Source organism: Stereum hirsutum (genome assembly GCF_000264905.1).
Source record: "Stereum hirsutum FP-91666 SS1 unplaced genomic scaffold STEHIscaffold_14, whole genome shotgun sequence".
Classification (NCBI taxonomy): domain Eukaryota; kingdom Fungi; phylum Basidiomycota; class Agaricomycetes; order Russulales; family Stereaceae; genus Stereum; species Stereum hirsutum.
This window is the reverse complement of record NW_006763144.1, coordinates 1,404,466-1,424,205: the sequence shown is the minus strand read 5'-3', so window position 1 is coordinate 1,424,205 and position 19,740 is coordinate 1,404,466. Positions and strand designations below refer to the sequence as shown.

The following is a 19,740-nucleotide window of genomic DNA, read 5'->3' as shown; positions in this document are numbered from 1 at the left end:
ACTGTTTGAAAGAATTCATTGTACATCGTGAAGAGCAGATGGATGGCCACAGATCACCATACTACAGGCTCAGTCCGCGTTTAAAGGTGGCATAACTTGCCTCTTTCCCTTCGCTGGCCACACTTCCTCCATGATCGATACATCCCATAGCCTACCGCCCCTCGCTACATACCGAATCTGTCTCGTCGTCCGGATGTCGTCCCCGAGAAGGTCTATTCCAGGAGGATACAAAACGAAGTCTGCAAGTTTCCCGGGGCTGAGTGTACCGAGCGACGAGAGGAGACCGAGCGTTTCTGCGGCGTCGGATGTGGCGGCTCGTAACACCTGTCGAACATCTTCAGTATCTGCGTTATGCATCAGAGAGGAAAAGTAATGAACCTCATAGTTTGACAGTCCACCCTGGCGGGCGAACCACATCTCCTGGTGGTACATAACCCCGAGAGGATTTTCGCCATGAGCGCCGATATGCGCATGCAATCCCTTCTGCACCATTTTCGCAATTGAGGCGGAGGAGTTAAATAGAGCGAAGGCTGAAGAAGAACCTGTCATTATTGGATGCATAACTATAGTGTCCTCTGTCTTACAATTGAGAGGTCTGCTGAAAGTTTCCGAAGTGGCCTCCAGGTTGGCGTGTGGCACAAATCGACGCAACCTAGAACGGCCGATCATAGCTTAAATAAGGGACAAAAGCGTCTCGGAGGCAAACGTACTTTTCATCGTTCGGGATGTCCTCTGTTGCCCACAACCACTGCTCACCAAATGGACCTTAGATGGGGAAATTAATACTTAGAAGGACGAGAGCCGATTGTCGTAGTTTACCTCCGTAGTTGACAATGTGCGTGGGCGTGGAGCCAGAACCACTCAGGGCGAATAGAGTCAATACATCGTCATACAACTCAGTCACAGGCAGATTGTGTTCCACGACCGTGATTCCTGTTATAGACATTGTGTCAATGCAGCTGATAGCAGGTGGGAGGGTGACATACCGTCGACTATGTACGCAAGATCCCAGTCTTGATTCATCCCCTACAAGAAAGAAAATGATTGAGCTTAAGTACTATACAAGGATCATGCAAGTTACTTACACCTTCAGCAACGCTGATCATACTCAAATTCTTCGCGGCCAGGAGCACTCTTTGACGAGATGCACTGGAGAGCACTATGAGTTTCAAAAATGCGCAAAACGGAATACAATGCCCTAAGTACGTACCGAGAGGGCAGATTGTAGTTCTTGTAAGAAAAGCTGGCGGGTCCACCTTCCACCTTGATCCTGACTAGGGCTGAATATGCCTCCGCATCATCCGCAATGTCGTGGTGACTAGCGTCACTTCCAGCGCCATAAATCGGCTGTCCCGTCTGAAATATCCTAGGCCCAATGAACTGCCCGCTCTCGAGCCTATTCCTCTCGTCGAAGGTGCCCACAGTATCGGAGCTCGGGCTGAGAAACACTTCACTCAGACATCGCAGCAGCGAGAAGAATAATGACACAATACTGACTTGTGTAACGTGGTTACACCATACGCGAGGAAGGCTTGCATTTCCCAGGATTTCGTCGGGAATGTGGTACTCTGCAGTATCGAAGTGTCAAATAATATCACAGATGCAATTCTAGGGTTAAACATACACCACCGTTCCAGTGAGCGTGGGCGTCAATAAAGCCCGGAACGACGTAACCTGTCAGCCAGGCATCGTTGAGCGACCAGATACGAGGGCACAACCAAATGATTTACTTACCGCCCTCAGCATTGATTACCGTTGCACCATCTGGTACAACAAGCTCTTGCATGCTTGTGATACCCTCAATTACACCACCGCTGGTAACGAGCACTCCATTCGCGACAAGAGCTTCATCAGCAGACAGCCCACTCTCCATGGTTAAGATCGTGGCATTGGTGATGATTAGCATATCTGAATGTCTAACATTGGGGTTTCTCAGAGCAGCTTCTGTCTTCAACTGTTGAATGGCGGTGGGATACATGACGACAACTTGTTGAAATTCGAGGTGTTTCTTCATGCAGTCAATACCGAAGGTCTGACCGTCCTTCTCAATCTCGGACGAGCACTTTCTCAGTCGAGAAACCTCCAGAGAGTGGAGGTAGGGGCCTACAGACATATGGTTAACATTATAATCCCCACAAATTATTACCACTCACCAAGGAACCAGAAGAGTCTCTTCCCATCACCACTCCAGGCGATATGATGTCCACCATCCCAGCTTACCCGCGCGATACCACTCGTCGCATTCCCAGGCTTGGACCACACCTTCTCCCCCGCCTTTGGCGCCTTGCCCACATAGACTTGCATAAGATCCACGAAAGCCACATCTGCTGCCTCGACCGACCAGTTTCCACCCTTCACCTCCGAGGCCTTGGTCGTGATACTCAACTCCGCCGCCATCCTGCCTTCAGCGAGCGTATGCTGTTTGTAGTCACCTAATGCATTTGGACCGGCAGCGAGATCGATGACGAACGCTTTGTTGGACTGTTGCACGAGGAGTCTTGCATTGTCATCTAGGAACTTGATGGAGAGAACGCTGTCGACGTCGATTCCGGAGGGGATGAAGGTCAAGTGGCTGACAGGGACGGTCTTGGAAGAGCCAGGCGAAGGGAGGGTCAAGTCACCGACATAGATACCTGGGTTTGCGGTGGCTACGATGGATCCAGTCATGCCGTCTCCACCGCTCTTCACGAATGCGATCTTGCGCCCCAGTCCAGAACATTCGCATAGCGTCGGAGTAAGATAACGGCCCTTGGGAAGCTGAGTGATCTCGTATGATTCTCCCGACGTCAGGTTCGCAATCTCGAAAGTCGTGAAATCGATGTCGCTCCAGCGAGCATGAAGTACAATGTCGTCCACTCCATGTACGAACGTAGGTGCGTAATAAGGTGATTCGATGCTCAGAGATGGGACTAGGGCAGGCTTGCTGTCCTTCAGGGTGACTATATAGGTTTTCCCGTGAGCTTCGACGAGGACTCTCTCCCCAGTATGGCCCGCCTTGAGGCCTCGGAAAGCGTGTACTTGCTGCGTTTCCCTGGTCTCTAGCTTTAAGATGTCGGTCTCGGACTTGCGAGTTTCCGCTAGCCTCTTTTCAATGCGTGCAGTAAAATGGATGATGGCAGGGGTTCCGCCGGCCACCTTTTCATTTTCTGAAGTAGTGGTGAGAGGAACGTGCCAGATCTTCCCTCCTGCCCAGATGACAATACCGGAGTCGGATGGGGTGAATGCGAAAGATGGATAGGTGCCCATTGGAGCGCTCACAGTACTTGCGTCGTACGTGAGACCATACCAGATGTTACGAATCGTCCCGGTCTCGAGATCCCTGGGTAGAAATGCGGTCAATTAGCCGTGAGCGCAGTGTACGTAGAACGTAAACATACTTCAATACTAGCGCCTCTTTGTCCCTGACCCGGCGAACAAACGCCAAGGTTCTCCCATCACGAGACAGTTCGGGCCTGTTGGCTCCTCCGGGGAAGGCATCCACAAGGGTTTCTGTCCTCCCAGTGGTCAAGTTCTTGTAGAAGATCGAGTAAATCCCTTTGTGTACATCTATGGCAATGTCAGATAACTCTCGCACGGTCTCATTTATGTAACGGCCAGACGCACCTTTCGAGTAGGTCCATGTACCGTCTGTGTCTCGTACATCCTTGGCATAGATGATAGAATCATTTCCCCTCCAGATGCTCTGTTCCGCTCCAATCTGGACCTCCCCGTACTGCTCCGCCGACCATCCAGGTGGTAAAGTACGACCAACAAGTAATATCCCACTCCAAGCAGGGATACTCGCCGGTCGCTGCTCTTCGCTAAGTGTAGGGACTGGGAACTCATGAGGCTCCCCAGCACCCAGACTGCGCTCGCCAGTGAACCACTTGGTAGCAACAACTTTGGTGCCGGATGGGTGGAAGCGAGCGTCCGATACCCAACGATACGTCTCGTTGGTCACGCGTTGTGCTATAGGAGATAGGAGAACTGATCAGCCCAGATGTTTGTAGGGGATTGCTACATATTCCACCCACCTCCATACCTGCCCTCACGGATTAATCTCCTAATCTTCCTCTGGGCCGTCTCCTTCACTCCACTAGCCAGCAAAGCCTCATCACTTTCCTGGGTGGCAAGCGCATGTTGCAGATCTCCCTCTGTGCCTTCATCCACGTGCAATGCGGGCCTGACGTTCTCTTGAGCACATCCTCTCCACTCTTTCACCCATATATTCTCCAGGCCCAGTTCTGCATCACTCCTCCAAACAATTCTACCACCCTCGGGTGAGAAATGAGGGTCGGAATCGTGTGGAACCCCTAGTAAGACGGGAAGTGCCTTCGCTGGTGAGTCGAGAGGCGCGGTATAAGCATTCACGTCGAGACAATAGATGTCTCCAAGCATGTCGAAGATGATTTCGCCCGTCTTGGCTTGATACGCATGTCATCAACATACGAAGCACTCTGAATACTATTGTGGACCAAACGAACCATTGACATCTAGCCTAAGCCATGTGCCCTCATCAACGTCATACTCCAACACGCGTGGGTGCGGTAGGTCGGTAGAAATGTCCCAAGGAGCCTGTGGACGCATAGGCCAGATGTTGTCTTTCCATTCTTCGGCCGGATCGACCGTGATAGTCTGAGAACCGGAATGTGAGAGAAGCTGAGACCGTTCATCCCGAAGAACGCCGCCCGGGAGAGGACCAAAGGTGCAGAGAGCAAGAGCAAGAGAGATGAGAACGATTAGCCTGAAGATAGGAGAACGAAGAGTCCTGGGAGACTTTGTCTGCAACACTGCTGGTGCGGTTGGAGGAGAGCCAGAAGAGCCCTCCATAGGAAAGACCTTCGTAATCTCCATCGCGACTAGAGATAACACAAGCCTGTTGCTCTCAAGAGGAGAGGTATACGGAAGGAAAACGGAAGTGGGTACCGCGAGTATTATAAGGACTCGTGAGAGTTGTCAGCGACGAAATACAGCCTGAGAAACACCTGGTCACTGCGGGCCACGATTGTCCTGTAGAAGTCTGTAAGTCCCTAAAATTTTGGACTGCAATGCACTCGAGCTGAAAGCTGGTCGAGCGTTTGTGCTCGCCGATGATGATACTGTGCTGTCCAAATGTAATGCAGCACCCCGTTCATGGACATATTATTAGTCCCTATGTAGAAACTTGAGGGCTATAAAATAACGAAAATATGTTGGTATGCTGCCCAACATGTAATGTACTCACCGCACAAAAGAACGAGGTTAGACAGTAAGTATCTGGCGAGAGAGGTCCCGGCGTAACGGACATGCTTATGTAATGGCACGCGTCGACGCGTTCGACGCGTCTCCTTCTTTCTGCGTTTATCTCCTAATCACGCGCAAGCTTCACAATATCGCGTCTTTCTACTCTCGCTTGACCCTTACAATGCCTTATACCACCCCCACAACCCGTGCTCGCTGTGTCTTGATGGTTGAACATGGGTACTCTACTCGAGAGATTGCTCGCAGTCTTGCTCGCCTCGGAAAGACCATCCACCCCACCACCATCGGTCGTATCTACAATAAGGTGACCAAGAAACGACACTCTCTTTAACATAATAGCCCAAAATGTGGTCGACATCCCCTGATCTCCCCACGTTCTTGCCGCCATGCTGCCTATGAGATCTGCTCGGGCCGGGCATCAACCGCTTCACAAGTCAAACGACAGCTATTCCCGGACATTTCGTGCCAAACGGTCAGTCGTGCATTGAGGATGGAAGGATTGAAGGCATATAAGAAGAGGAAGAAGTTTGCATTGACGAAGGAGCATGCAGTAGCACGGAGGAAGTGGGCTGAGGAGAGGAAGGACTGGACGGTGGAACAATTCAAGCACATCGTCTACTCAGATGAGTCCAAATTCAATCTCTATGGTCCGGATGGGAATCGTTGGTGCTGGAGGGAGCCTGGGCAGGAGTTTAACCCACGGCATGTTGCTATGCAGGAGAAGCACAGGGGTGGACATGTTATGGTGTGGGGATGCATGACAAGATGTGGGTTTGGGAGGCTGGTATGGATTGAAGGAAAAATGAATGCGGGAAAGTACGTGGCTGTACTTGAAGAAGGACTTCTCCCCACTCTTGAAGACCACTTCCTTTCTCCCTCCGACATCATTTTCCAACAAGACAATGATCGCAAGCACGTCTCCAAGCGGGCAAGAGCATGGTTCTCTGAGAAGGGGATCGAGTTACTGCCCTGGCCATCAAAATCACCAGACATGAATATTATCGAGCATCCCTGGGACCAGCTTAATGATCGTGTACGTGCTCGTGTTCCGCAACCGGCAAATTTGGAGCAGTTATGGGCTGCGCTTCAGGAGGAATGGGGGAAGTTGGGGAAGGATTATTTGGAGAATTTGTATGAGAGTGCACCACGACGGGTTCAGGCTTTGATTAAGGTGAGGGGGTGGTATACAAAGTACTGAATGTATCACATATTTTATCTAATTTTTTCCTCTTGTGGTTTGCTGGTGAACGTAATTTCTTTTGCATCCATGGGGATCTTGGTTTGGGCCACAGTGGCACTCCCTCCGAAAGAGTGCCTTCTTTCTGCATTTCGAGCCAATACAAAACTACTTCTTTTGCAAGTTTGTAACATAGACAGGACACTATTACAGTAAAGCATCATAGCAGGAAAAGGAAGTAAGAAACCCGAGCTATTCACGAGAGAATGCAAAACAGACAGGTGCTGCATTACTTTTGGACATCACAGTAATATTTTGACGAGCAAAGACGCACTCTCTTTATCTTATCTTATCCGATTTCAGAGGCAAGATCTCCGACTCGGAATCCCTGTGTCAAGCCCGAGCCCGGTCCGAGTCGGATTTTGTTCGTTCTTGCAAACCATGACCGAAGTCAACTACGATGCACAACATTGAACTTCCCGCGCACAGTAAGCGTGCTCTGAGGCTTCATCAGCGTCTCATCCGCCGTTCAGATAAATATGTGAGCTCTTCGATGTGATACTTACCTCACAGCCGAGAAAACAGTCACTTTCTCTTGTGCTGATTTGGAAAGCATACGCTATGTCTACTCTTCCTACAGTCATTGTCTTTGGTGGTACTGGTCCGACGGGCGAGTCCATTGTCAATGGTCTATCCGAGTCGAAGGCCTTCGTATGTCTGCTCACACCTTCCTGTTGACAATCATATCCTCATCTCGATATGGTAGAACGTTGTGGTCCCGACCAGACCGTCTTCAATCTCCAAACCTAACATCGAGGCATTTCGCGCCAAGGGCGCCTCCGTAGTCCCTATAGAAATTTCCTCGGCCACCCACGATCAACTGAAGGAGCTCATGAAAGGAGCGGACACCGTCATCTCTGTCCTTGTGTATACCCAGCTTCAACTACAGAGGAAGCTTGTCGACGCAGCAAAGGAAGCGGGTATCAAGAGATTCATACCATGTGACTTTGGTACTACGGGTAAGAGAGGTTGGAGAGAGCTCTACGATGAGGTTTGTTTTTGGGTATCGCACCGCCGGTTCTTGTACAGATGTTCTGACAATCAACATGCCTCAGAAATTGGGCATCAGGGACTACGTGAAAGAGTCGGGCATCGGTTACACTTTCGTCGATGTTGGCTTTTGGTCAGCCCTCCTTCATACTGTTCCTCTCCGAAGCATCTCAAAGTGAGTAAAGCTGACCAATTCCCGCTGGCCGCTCCTCAGGTATCAAGTAAACCTTCCTATGATATCCCCCAAACAAACTCCCTATCCTTTTGCATTCGAACCCTCTCGCTACTTCTATGGTGATGGGAACACCAAGACCGCGTGTATTGATTTGGGCGACATCGGTCGCTTTGTCGCCCGTATAATCGCCGATCCCAGGACGTTGAACCATTATGTACGCCACTCTCAACTGGGCTGTCTCTTGGACGTATTTACTGATAAAGTGTAATGCCGCATCCTGTCGAAAGGTATTCGCATGGGGTGAAGAGCTTACGCAGAAGGAATTATTCGACTGCGCACGCGAATTAGGAGATCCAAACTTTCAATTCATTCCGGTCCGTTCACTTGTCTTAATCTTCTCTCAGTATCACCTTACACATTCTGCTTGCCTTGGACAGAAATCTGCGGAAGACTTGGAACAGCTTCTTTCGAACACCGATATCCCCATCACTCTCTGGCAGTATCACAAAAACATGTGGGTACTCGGCGAGAATACTGTCGAGAACGCCAAGAAGGAAGAGTTCGGTGGAGCTCTAGATGCGAGGGAGCTGTATCCCGATCTGAAGGTAAAGACGCTGAGGGAGGTGGCCCCGGCATACTACGCGCCATACAAGGTCTAGTGAAGGCCCTTGTAGCTTTTGTTTGCCGCGGAGTAGTTGAAGAAATATAGACAATGGTTCAGGACTGGATCATAAATTCGGCTTGAATTTCGCTATTTAATGTCATTCATCTTGAAGCATCACTCGTCATTCCAACTCTCCGAGACAAAGTACTTACAATCTATCAATTACGAGTTGGTCATGAAACTGAAACCCGACCGACAGTCTCTTTCACAGCGCCGTGCTCTCTGCCTTTCCAAGTTCCGTGTTCTCTTCCACGGTATTGACTTCCTCAAGTCCGCCCCGAAGTTCACCCCTCTGCGCGCTCGCACTTGCACGTCCAGAGATGTCTTCTATCCCACATACGCACATGGCGTCCGTCTCGCCCTGGTCTAACACGAGCCCATCATTCTCCTTGACCATGCGATCTGCAGGAATAGTCCTCGGGATCTCTATCCCCGTCGTCTTCCTCCTCATCGGAGCCGGCGTCTCTATTTACCTCCGACGCGACGCTGCCAGGGAACGCCGTGCAAACCAGCCGTTACCCAGGACATTCATCCCCATCGACAAGCATGACGAGCTCGAATCCTCAATCCAAACAATAACGAGACCAAGATACACCGAGTCATACGTCAAGCTCATGATGAAGCCCTTCTCCAGTTCATTTTGGCGCAAGTCGAGCTACAATGAAGAGATCACCAAAAACGACTGTCACTCCTCCAGCCCCTCTCGCTGCCCCGACATATGGTCGCCCAACGCTTTCTTCGGTCGTAACATTCGTCTGTCTCGCCGCAGCTCGGAAATCGATCCAGAGCGTGCCTCTATTACAGACAAGGGCGTCCCAATGCCATTCATGCCGACCAACCCGCACGCCAGTCCTTCCACAAATCCTGTACCTACTTCGTCCCGCTCTTGCAACCTCAGCTGCGAGTCCCGTCTCAGCCTTCCTCTACCTACCGTCGCACGTACACGCTCTCGTTCGATATCTTTGTTGTAGGACGGGAAATGGTATCGAAGCGGGATTGGTGGTCGGACAACAGTATAGTGAGGCAGGGACCGAGAGACTTAGTGTACCGGCTTCGCATAGCATTGGAAGATACCGTCGCAGGGTCTGGACCGTGTAATACCCAGGCATTAACCAAGATGTTTGATATGGATCAGTCCATTATACAAGATATAAACAAGGGATAGCAATGAGTGTACGCGCAGATTAGATATGAAAATATAGAAATGTACAAATGCAACATGCAGTGTAGTAAGCTGTGACCTAATACATCCTGTCACTCCACGAACTTCAATGCGCCTCATACGTCGAACTGAAAATCATCTCCATGCCCATCTATCCCCACCATGGCGTCGTCAAAGTCGAGGACAAGCTCCTCCGTTGGGACGCGCTTTATTAAAGTGGATGCTCTAGATGTGCTTGGCCCGGACGCTATAGCGGCACCTGGGCGCTCCTTTGCCAGCGGTTTCCGTATGCCAATATTCGTCGTTGTAGCGGAACGGACAGGTGGAGCGGTACGTGCAGCAGTGGACGTAGCGGTACGTTTGATGGCCGCAACACTCGCAGCTCGAACTGGTGCTGTTGTTTTAGCTGTAGATCTAGTGGTGCCTATAGATGTGCCTGGGCGAGGAATGGTGGTGGCCGTTGGCCTAGAGGACGAACGCGCATGGCCGCTGGTAAAGGCTGAACCAGTAGGGATGGTTCGAGGCTTGGAAATAGCGGGAGTAGACCGGGAGGTGGCGGTTGTGACCGATCGTGTTTGTGTTGGTATGGTCGGTCTAGTAGTTGTAGGTCTAGTCATCGACTTTGAAGCTATAGTCTGTCTTAGACTTGCTTTCGATGCATGACTAGTGATGCTCGTAGAGGATGATTTCGTGGATCGAGGCAATGCAAAGGGATCATCGTCATCTACTGTTTATAATGTATTAGACTTTATCCATAATGTAGAATGTTACACTTACCCAGCTCACGAAGAGGGAGCATTTCGAATTGTGAGGCAGGCACAGTTACGTCGAGAGATGCTTCGTGAAACTTGCTCTGTTCAAGGTGAAAGACGTCTGCCGCATCATCCTCCTGGTAGGAATGCATCGCCGACCAGAGGGCGGCACCAGTAATCTTATAGTCTGGCATCGGGAATGTAGGCTCGTAAGGAGATTCTGACCGACATCAAGCAGTACATATTGTATGAGTAATCGACAGAGGATGTTATACAAAGAGAAAACGTACCGACAGCAGTAGGAGGCATATACTCTACCTCGTCATAATCTTCCTGCTCGACGGCTTCCACCTCCCCCTCTGCTTCGGCCACATCAGCTGGAATGTCAAGATCGCTCACATCCCAATGATTCCCCTTGGTGAAAGGTGTCTTGAGATTGGTGAAGTCCAGGGTCGTGCCGCCCGCAGAGCTCCGGCGCCCACGGATGCTCTTGCGTGTCGAGCTGGGACGGAGAAGGGCTTCTCCAGGGACTATGTCACCAAAGTTGACTGCGTCAAGTTTTTCAGGCCCAAGAGGAGCGAAGTCAAGTCTAGGTTTGGTATCGTTGCGGTGGAATGGGGTTTTGTCGCCAAGAGGTCGGGAGATTGTAGTGGTTAGTTTGCTTTGTCCTTCTTTGAGGAGCGTTTGTGGCTCTGCAATGTTATGAGAAAGTGAGATCGTAGTAAGATCATAGAGGGATAACGCTGAAGGAATCTTTCACGCACTTATGGAATCGTCCCGAGCGGGCGTTTGCAAGGAAGCCTTGTAGTGCTTGCCATTGTTACTCTTCCCGCCTCCGTATCGAACGGCATTCTCCTTGCGGCCAGTGTGATGAGCCCGTCCTGGAGTCTTTGTTTGACCATACTCTGAAGGATTGTCAATATGGATAGATAGCGGTCTGGAGCTGAGCATGATAGTCGATGGTGAGAGTGAGAAGGAAACCGATCACCTTCCATTGGCGACACGCCACAACTCGAACCGTTGCTATCACATGACCGCGTTGGACTGCGTGGCGTAACGTGGCGCATCACCCGGGCCCCGAACTTGGAACCGTAAAATATACATAGCATTTTGGAAAGTTTGAGGAATGATTCGATTAATGATATACACATCCAAGGCAGCGAGATATGAACACGTAGGATATTGCTGTGGAGAAAATCAAGAAAATCGGGATCGTAAGCAAGTCGACAAGCGGTATAGAAACTCCTAGTCGCAGATTGGGAATCATGGAATCGGGATGGGATAGTAAATTGCAGTAATGAAGCAGTCATAAGTCTTGCACGAGGGGAATGGAATTGAGAATGATTTTAACCATAGAAGGAAGAGAGAAGCAGCAGAGGAAGACTGAAAGCGTAAACGGGCAAGGTATACAGTTCCGACCCGGAAGAAACAAGACGATAGCAGTGAATATTCGACAGAAAGCAAGCAACTTGAGAAAAGTTCATAACAGAAACCGCGTACTCAACCCCTCTTATTCCTAGTTGACCTCCTAGGGGCGGCGCCGTCAGGGGGGAGGGGAGCAGCATTGGACTGTGGTTTTCCAGCACTAGTGTTCCGCTTCCCCCTCTTCGCCACAGGCTCCCGGGTGGAACCTCCCTGTGCCGAGTCTGACCCATTATCGATTCCATGGTCCTCAGGGCGGGCTCGTCGCTTCTGCCCGACCCTCGGGCTCGCCACAGGATGCTCGACGTATTGCCAAGACTCCTCGGGCGTCGTCGAAGTTCCCTGGTTGGCACCGTTCTCCCGCTGTGCTTGCTCCATCTCCTGGCGCGCAAGCACCGACGAGCGACGCTCCAACGCTCGACTGCTCGATGCTTTAGGGTATGCGCCAGGCATGTCCGAACTGGAAGGTTGAGCCTCTTGAAGATTACGCTTTTGAGGTGATAGCTTGAGCCCATTCAGACCCAGGTTGCCATTTCCTTCCAAGGACGGGTCATCATGCGCGCCGTTATCAGGCCGGGAGGGTGATTGGCGAAGAGGAGCATAGAAATCAGGCACAGAGCCGAGTGCAGAGAGGGAGGAGTCCGGGTTGGCTGCGTAGATTTCGGGAGTGCCTGGGCGAGTGGTAGAAATCGGATGGGCATCTGCATTTTCGGTCCCATTAGTGTAGGAGATGAGCCACGGGTGGTTCAAAGCGTCGGTAAGCGTCATGCGAGAGCGGGGGTCCTGTTCAAGTAACCTTTTAATAAAGTCAGACGCTTGGGGCAAAATAGTCAGCTCTCCTCATTCGAAAATAGAGGGAAGACCCATTGAGTAGGAGATTCACCGTCTGAGCTCACTCCAGCCTCTCTTAACGTTCCCCAGTCAATTTGCCGCCCTACAATCTTGGTACGAATGTCGTCTGTATCGTCAGGGTCGATGAAGGGGCCGGCGTTGGTCAACCTATGACCATGAAGCTTCAGTCAACGGGAGAACTACCGGTGAGGAAGAAACCAAAAAATTCATCTTACATCGAGAAAATTATGACCCCGACACTCCAACTATCGACAAGATTGTCATATCCCTGGCCGGTGGCTGCTTGTGTAACAACTTCTGGGGCGAGATAGGACGGCGTTCCACACATTGTTTTCAGCATTGTGGCGGCGTCGACGATTTTCGCGAGACCGAAGTCCGCGACTTTAACTACAGGCGGGTCATCCGAGGTGAGGAGAACGTTCTGAAATTAAAACATGTTAGCCGAATGTCCTATTTAAGGCGGCTGTAGGATAGACGAACCTCTGGCTTCAGATCACGATGAGCAATGCCCTTTCCGTGTATGTACTATAAATCATAAAAGCCGTAAGCAGCCGATACTGGAAGACATAGCAGCGACGTACGGCCATAGCTGTGCACATCTGATAGGCAATGCGTCGCGACTCCCGTTCATCTGAGAACTGAAGTAAGCCCTGACTGGAGCGTACAGATGCTGACATTGACTCACCAAGACCGCCATTTTTGAGGATATAGTCTAACAGGTCGCCTCCTTTAATGAGTTCTAAAACGAGATCTATGACCGTTGTATTATATGCATCAGAAAATGGTAGACTATGCGAACGTGTAGAAGACAGCGCTCACACGTATCATCGTCGCCGTTACCCCAGAAGACCTCTTTGAATTTGCAAACATTTGGATGTTCGAGCTCCCCAAGAATCCGAACCTCTCTCTCGAAAGCAGCCATGTTGCTTTGTGTTTGTGGACCACGAATCTTGGCATTGTGGATGATCTTGACAGCATACCAGTGGCCGGTTTGTTTATGCATGGCTTTCATCACGGTAGCGAAGGTACCTTTGCCGAGCTCGTTGCCCATCTCGTAGACGGCGTGTATGCCTTCCAAATCTTCCTTGCGTGCAAGATGGCGATAGATGAAACCTTGAAAGGGTACCATGAGTTACAGAGTATGTTAGTGAGTGACAACAGTACGTACGATAATCTTCGTGTGGGTCATCCTGCACGGACGGAGAGCCAAGAGCAAGTTCGTTCCCGTCTCGAAGAACGGCATAACCGTGCTTCTTGATCCTCTGACCGTTGATCTGTAGTATTCGCGATTGATACAAAATCACACGAGAACGAGAACAAAGGAACCGGTGAGCACGTACAAAGGTTCCGTTCGTGGAAGAATCATGGATTGTGACGCCTGTCAATGATGCCTTTCCATTGGATATGCCGGCATCTTCACCATCCCAAACAATCTTGCAGTGTCGCTGGCCTTGGATTCGAACTGAATTAGAAGTGTGTAAAGGTAAAACGGGAGGGAAAGACACACTGATTTTGAGCCCACGAAGTTGTACATCATTCAAGTCTCCTCGACCGAGACTGTACTGTTCCTTGGCTCTAGAGAACATGACAGGTTCAATCCCTGACTCTGATTTGCAGGGCTGAAGACAACCCCAATAGACAGAGTCGTTAGTCCAGCTTTGATCCTCTTGAGAAGCTTCCTGAGTGGCTTGCTGCGTCTCCTGGGTGTATTGCAAATCGTCCAGTTCTTGTTGAGCATTGTTTTGTGGGGCCGAGTTGTCCATTGTGAAGATGATATCAGAAATGAAGGCGAGGATGATTGTGGAAAGAGGTGGGAAAGCGGGAAGTTTGATCGATACAGGTTCTAGCAGGCGTTATATCCGGGATATTGCTTCCTGTGCAAAGGCTGTCCTTTTCGTCGAGGCTGGGAAGCCGAGGAGATCTCTTAGATAGAAGAAAGCACGTTTTTACGCGCTACCGTTCGCTGAAAGGGTGAAAGGGTGAAGGAGGAAGACGGGAGACGCGTCGAACACGTCGAGATACAAAGGCAACCCAAAGCGGTCACTGAGCCGGACGCGGTCAAGGCGCTAACGTGAACGGTCACCGTTGATTTTCCCACGCACTCATCCCCGCCTGCACCGCCACATCCTGCCACCTGCCACCGTGCCACGGCCCCGGGCTTGTGGCCCAAGTTGGTTCGCACCGATCCGCCACCGTGACCACTCAATCAGAACACGCCAAAAGGGCGCCTGCCATGACCCTGGCCTCGAGCTGTCTGTGTTGACATTTGCTCCCTGTCCCACCGCCAACCTATAGACAGCTGCTCATCACTGTAACCTGTAGCGTCCAACCACGGTTGCAGTGACACAGCGACTTGTCCGGTTCCGACTCGACCATGCATCTGCCCATGACACTTATGTGGCTTGTTTCTGCTCTCGTTGCCCTCACCATCTGCCATGACCTTCCAATCCAGCATGTCATGCTATCACCCAACTCTCAGTCTCTGGACACAGTCTCGAAAGAATTATATGCTGAGTTTGTCCGTTTCGCGGCCTTCTCGTCTGCGGCGTACCAGATGATTTGTCCCACGCCGCTCGGCGCTGTGCTTGTCCAGTCGGTTAGTCCCCTCGATTTTGTACTGCTCTGAACAGCACACTCAGTCAGACCGATGGGTGCGGTCTTGGTTTTCTTCTTCTTCTTTGTGTAGTTTCTCAACCTATTGACGAACACGAAGGGTTATGTCGCCCGCGACGATGACAAGAAGCAGATCATTGTCGCATTTCGAGGTTCCCAAGAGCTTGAAGACTACCTCACTGGTCCGCCGAATTAAATCCACATTCTCACTTGGAGTGAATACTAACTTGCTCTAGATGGCAACATTCTCCTCGTGCCCTTCGAGTCGCAGGGTGTCACTGTGAACTCCTCGAACAATGTTGCAACGCACGGAGGATTTCTCATGGCTTATAATGCCGTGGCACCTATAGTCTTGGAAACCCTTGAAACACAGGTCTCAGCGTACTGGGATTACACCGTGATCTCAACCGGTATGGCTATTCTTTCACATCTTCTCTTCCTGACATCACTTACGGGATAGAGCTCAGGACACTCCCTCGGGGGCGCGATAGCTTCCATCGCCAGCCTCTCTATCAAGTCTACCTTCCCTGGCGTGGAGGTGCGATTGTTCACCTTCGGTAAGGTTATCAAGCATGTGTCATAATAGTTCGTGATTTTCACTGTCCGCAATCGTGGTCCTAGGTCAACCGAGAACAGGTAACGGTGATTATGCCGATTTAGTGCAAGAGGTTGTGGGTTCTGCTAATCTATATCGAGGCATGTATATATTTCTCTTGGTGAAGTCATTTAGCTGACAACCAAATTCTTCTTTTCGCAGCCGTTCACACCTTTGGTTCGTAAGCTTACTTGTTCAGCTATAGTGGCGTACTAAAGCAGGTTGCAATTCAGATGGTGTGGCGACCATGATTCCAGAAGCTCTAGGTTACCGTCATCACACGACCGAGTACTGGCAGTTTGAGGAACCTCGTAAGTCTTCTCCGATTCTATGATTTGGCATCATCTTGACAAAGGATGTAACCCCTTTTACAGCGAACCCGGAAACTGTTCGCAAGTGTGAAGGTCAGGAAGATCCGACCTGTAGCGCCTCTATCGGTGAGTCCCGCGTCTCATCACATATACTTTAACTCAACGATACAATGTAAACGTGGCTCGGTTGTGACAGTTTCTTCTGGCATCAATGTCGCGCACCCTGTCTACTTCGGAGAAGGTAAGCACACAAGTCGCCATAATTTACGGACCGTCCTTTCTAACGGTGTCTTGAACCACTTGAAACAGTCATGTCCATGGATGCTACAATATGTCTATGATATTCCACCTTGTTCTCTTTCCATAACACCCGCTTCCTCTAGATTCTGGTTCTTCTCTTGCATATGTTTTTGGCTCTTGGGAACTCATCACATTGTACTATATTCTGTTGCAAACTCGTCCGTTCACTAAAATATCGGTCTTATTAATACTTCCACATCACGTTTGCCTTTTGTATATACATATGCCCCTCATCAACCTGTAGGTAGTCATAATCTTATACCTGTGAAACACGGTGGTCTGATTCGGATCCTGTGTCCGCATACTTTTACCAAGTACTGCATGAATCAAGATGCAAGACTCGTACGAGAAGCAGCTATGGTCCGAGTACACTATAATGTAGCCTGTGGAAACTACTATTGTAGTCCAAATGTCAAAGACACCGTCATCAGAAGTTCTTCACCTTATGCCATCTTCCACTCAAAGTGATGTTTCCCGGACGATGCAGTCGGCGCATCTTCCCCCCACCTGTCATACAAATGGGCGCCGAAATAATCCAACTCAGCCTAGACGAAATTAGTACAGTGGGCGTGAGCCTCAAAAATCAATGCATATGCGAAGATCCCGACGTACTTGCATGAATTGCGTAGGCAACACATCCCCGCCACAATATTTGATCCATTCCAACGTAGCACTCATCGCAGGTACATAAGCATCCCACTCCGTCGACTTCATCATGATTCGCTTCAAACTCCCATAAGTGCGAGTGAACTCGCCTGCGATTGTGTCGTTGTCGAGAAGATTGATAGCGTCGGACCTTGGTTCCTTATCCTTCGCTTCCACCACAGGCTGCAACAAGTCGGCAATGCTTTCAGAAGCAATGATACACCCTGCCCTCCAGATGGCTATACAGTCTGACAACTGGACCCCCCAGTTCGCTGCACGGGATTGACTCGCAATGAGGTTGAGGCCTTGGACGAAGGAAGCGAGGAATGAAGCGTAGAGCGCTTTGCGGAGGTCCTCGAGGAAGGCATCCTTGTCGCTTGTATCTGAGAAGGAAGGATCTGGTGTAGGTTGTGGTAAGAGGAGTTTTTGGGCGATGGTGAGACGTTCGCCACGAGGGCCAGAGGCCACACGGAAGAATTGAGCAGAACTAATCGTCGGTATTGATACGTGATTCTTGGAGGATTCTATGACGGTCCTGAGCAGCGAATAGCAATAGGCGAAAGAGTCAGTCATAGACTATATGCTTATATAAAAAAAGGGGGATGGAAGCTGTTGTATGTACCAAGGGCCTGTTCCTTCTGAGTCGTCAGCGTCTTGAACGACTTTGTCCATTACCTCGTCAAGGACGAATTTCGAGTTGTCCTTAGGATGACGGCGAGTATTGATATCGACACCGATATCAATGAGAAAATTGTCCCGCTATGCTTGCTTGTCAGTCATCGCAACATACTTGATAATAAACGCAACTCAACACTCACCAGCTCGCCTTCACTATTCCATTTCTTGAAGATAGCACCAATATCATCCAACGGCATCTTCAAATTATACCGAAGAATCCCCCAAGCCTCGCATAACGCGCTCATCATACCTTGCTCGATCCCATTGTGCACCATCTTGACGTAGTGCCCCGCTCCTCCGGGCCCCATTTTTCGAACGCAGGGTTCTCCGTTCCGGCCTTTGGCCGCCACTTTGCGAAGTAGTGGCATGACCCTGTCCAGGGCCGCTAGGTCTCCACCCGGAGACATCGAAGGTCCTCGTCTGTCATCGGTGATCAGTGTAAACAAATCATAAGAAATTCAGAATATCCGAAACCGGATGACTATGGCCACCACACACCTAGCGCTCTGATAACCCCCAGAGACTCCCATCCCAATGTACGCTACCCCAAACCTCTCCATCAACTCCTTGTTCCTCCTCTCACTATTCTGATAATGTTCATTCCCCCCATCTACAACAATATCCCCCTTCATCATCTGATTCCCGATCTGGTCGAGCACACTGTCTGCGGGAGATCCATGCATGATACTAAATATGAAGAGTCTGCCTCCTTCGTCGCCGAGAGACTTCACGAAGGACTTGGGGTCCTTGAAGCCGTGAATTTTGTTTTTGATTGTTGCATTTTGGCAGATTATGGACAGGGCATCGTCTACGTTCTTTCCCTAAGAAAGAATTCCACTTTTATGGTTGTAATACGGAGAGGGAAGAAAAGGGGTGGATGGGGCATACATTGACATCCCAAAGAGATACCTCAATTCCGGCTTCGGCGAAGAGTTGGGCCATGTTAGAACCCATACTGACGAGAATGATCTTGAGAAGACAGAGACAGTACACAGAGCAGACAATTTACCTTCCGGCACCAACCATGCCGAGCTTTCAAAACAGGCTGGTAATCGGTGCATGGTCTGGAAGCAAGCGGTTGTATGAGCGCTTACCTTCTTGTAAAATATGTCTTCTTGCATAGCGAGTCTCGACAAACTAGCGGTGGATGATTGCCACGTAGATGAATGTCGAACGTTCGGTCAGAGAGGTGCAGAGGATGTACCAGGTGCGATCGCTTTCGGCCAACTTGAGCTCACTCTTTACATGAGGAGCTCGATTGACCATGAAATCATCTTGAGATCATCATCGTAATATATGTGCGTCGATGCTGACGTCACGTCGTCCATTATACTTAAGGAGAAATGAACCTATAAGCGATTGCACCAGAGAAATAAATCAGAGCCTGACCCTATGGATCCATGACGATTGCTCAGCTAGTAAGTACCACAGGCCCGAGATCTGAACGGTGTTCCAGCAATTTGCAGAATCGTAGTCGCAGTCGCTTTTTTCTGCGATGGGCTTGCGGCTTCTTCTGACGCAACCGACTCCCATAACAGGTTGTGAGCGCCACGACCACCGTCCTCTGGCGGCGGGCCACCCTCCACTGTAAAGCAATGTTTCGAGATATCTCCATCTCAAAAATTGTACAAGTGATTCTAGTGTGTTGTTGACACACTCACAGTCCTAAAACCCAATATTCAAGTGGCAGCATCGAGGCTGGCTCAAAAACGAGCACTATGGCCCCGTGTAGAGTGGCCCGTCGGAATGGCCGGAGACAGCTCCGAGTGGAGCACAGGCTTCTCCGCGAGAAATCTGGGTGCGACTACGATTCTGCAAACCGCTGTCAAAACTTACCAGTCCCAGTCACCATATGCATATTGCATGTCACCGACCCAACGGGGCCGCAGACTTTTCTACCCCAGCCTTGCTGAGACCACGAGTCGATAGATATAAGGACTAGAACCAAGTTGAGTATACGGCGACACAGGCTCAGAGGATTGCAAGTTTTGTTTTCAAACGTGGTAAGGAAGTGAAAAGAGTGATGACTTACTACCTGGAAATATAGCGGATGGCCCGGGCCGCAAAGGAAGTCCTCAACTGAGTCCTTGCAGAGCATCTTGATTCTTCATACCATGAGGACCT

General features: G+C 50.1%; 6 protein-coding genes across 6 annotated transcripts; 2 read left to right on the top strand and 4 right to left on the bottom strand.

The window, feature by feature from the left end:
* Positions 1 to 7: 7 nt before the first annotated feature.
* STEHIDRAFT_84516 (uncharacterized protein) lies at positions 8 to 4,790 on the bottom strand. Its single transcript, XM_007308162.1, has 16 exons — positions 4,464 to 4,790; positions 4,014 to 4,403; positions 3,604 to 3,948; positions 3,378 to 3,546; positions 2,154 to 3,319; positions 1,735 to 2,103; positions 1,625 to 1,674; positions 1,498 to 1,568; positions 1,211 to 1,438; positions 1,086 to 1,149; positions 987 to 1,026; positions 820 to 933; positions 711 to 765; positions 585 to 652; positions 379 to 530; positions 8 to 324 (listed from the first exon to the last, which is right to left on the bottom strand). The coding sequence occupies exons 1-16, from the start codon at positions 4,564 to 4,566 to the stop codon at positions 70 to 72; spliced, it is 3,639 nt and encodes a 1,212-aa protein (XP_007308224.1). The 5' UTR covers positions 4,567 to 4,790; the 3' UTR covers positions 8 to 69.
* Positions 4,791 to 6,980: 2,190 nt separating this feature from the next.
* On the top strand, positions 6,981 to 8,460 carry STEHIDRAFT_102624 (NAD-P-binding protein). The gene is made up of 6 exons (XM_007308161.1): positions 6,981 to 7,108; positions 7,164 to 7,448; positions 7,513 to 7,580; positions 7,662 to 7,836; positions 7,910 to 7,996; positions 8,060 to 8,460. Exons 1-6 carry the CDS (start codon positions 7,019 to 7,021, stop codon positions 8,279 to 8,281), a joined length of 927 nt encoding a protein of 308 aa, XP_007308223.1. The 5' UTR covers positions 6,981 to 7,018; the 3' UTR covers positions 8,282 to 8,460.
* Positions 8,461 to 9,447: 987 nt separating this feature from the next.
* STEHIDRAFT_171174 (uncharacterized protein) lies at positions 9,448 to 11,151 on the bottom strand (the record flags this gene model as incomplete). The annotated part of the gene is made up of 4 exons (XM_007308160.1): positions 9,448 to 10,175; positions 10,226 to 10,420; positions 10,491 to 10,892; positions 10,965 to 11,151. 4 exons carry the CDS (start codon positions 11,149 to 11,151, stop codon positions 9,565 to 9,567), a joined length of 1,395 nt encoding a protein of 464 aa, XP_007308222.1. The 3' UTR covers positions 9,448 to 9,564.
* Positions 11,152 to 11,295: 144 nt separating this feature from the next.
* STEHIDRAFT_84507 (kinase-like protein) lies at positions 11,296 to 14,454 on the bottom strand. The gene is made up of 10 exons (XM_007308159.1): positions 13,982 to 14,454; positions 13,815 to 13,924; positions 13,643 to 13,748; positions 13,294 to 13,587; positions 13,160 to 13,225; positions 13,056 to 13,105; positions 12,955 to 12,999; positions 12,690 to 12,895; positions 12,506 to 12,621; positions 11,296 to 12,437 (listed from the first exon to the last, which is right to left on the bottom strand). Exons 1-10 carry the CDS (start codon positions 14,235 to 14,237, stop codon positions 11,701 to 11,703), a joined length of 1,986 nt encoding a protein of 661 aa, XP_007308221.1. The 5' UTR covers positions 14,238 to 14,454; the 3' UTR covers positions 11,296 to 11,700.
* Positions 14,455 to 14,773: 319 nt separating this feature from the next.
* STEHIDRAFT_149361 (alpha/beta-hydrolase) lies at positions 14,774 to 16,601 on the top strand. The gene is made up of 10 exons (XM_007308158.1): positions 14,774 to 15,070; positions 15,161 to 15,269; positions 15,324 to 15,497; positions 15,555 to 15,644; positions 15,709 to 15,783; positions 15,845 to 15,859; positions 15,916 to 15,993; positions 16,057 to 16,119; positions 16,190 to 16,234; positions 16,303 to 16,601. The coding sequence occupies exons 1-10, from the start codon at positions 14,849 to 14,851 to the stop codon at positions 16,332 to 16,334; spliced, it is 903 nt and encodes a 300-aa protein (XP_007308220.1). The 5' UTR covers positions 14,774 to 14,848; the 3' UTR covers positions 16,335 to 16,601.
* A 54-nt stretch (positions 16,602 to 16,655) lies between these two features.
* Positions 16,656 to 18,573, bottom strand: STEHIDRAFT_84501 (6-phosphogluconate dehydrogenase decarboxylating; the record flags this gene model as incomplete). Its single annotated transcript, XM_007308157.1, has 6 exons — positions 16,656 to 16,838; positions 16,906 to 17,473; positions 17,561 to 17,697; positions 17,757 to 18,036; positions 18,115 to 18,437; positions 18,505 to 18,573. 6 exons carry the CDS (start codon positions 18,568 to 18,570, stop codon positions 16,737 to 16,739), a joined length of 1,476 nt encoding a protein of 491 aa, XP_007308219.1. The 3' UTR covers positions 16,656 to 16,736.
* Positions 18,574 to 19,740: the final 1,167 nt, after the last annotated feature.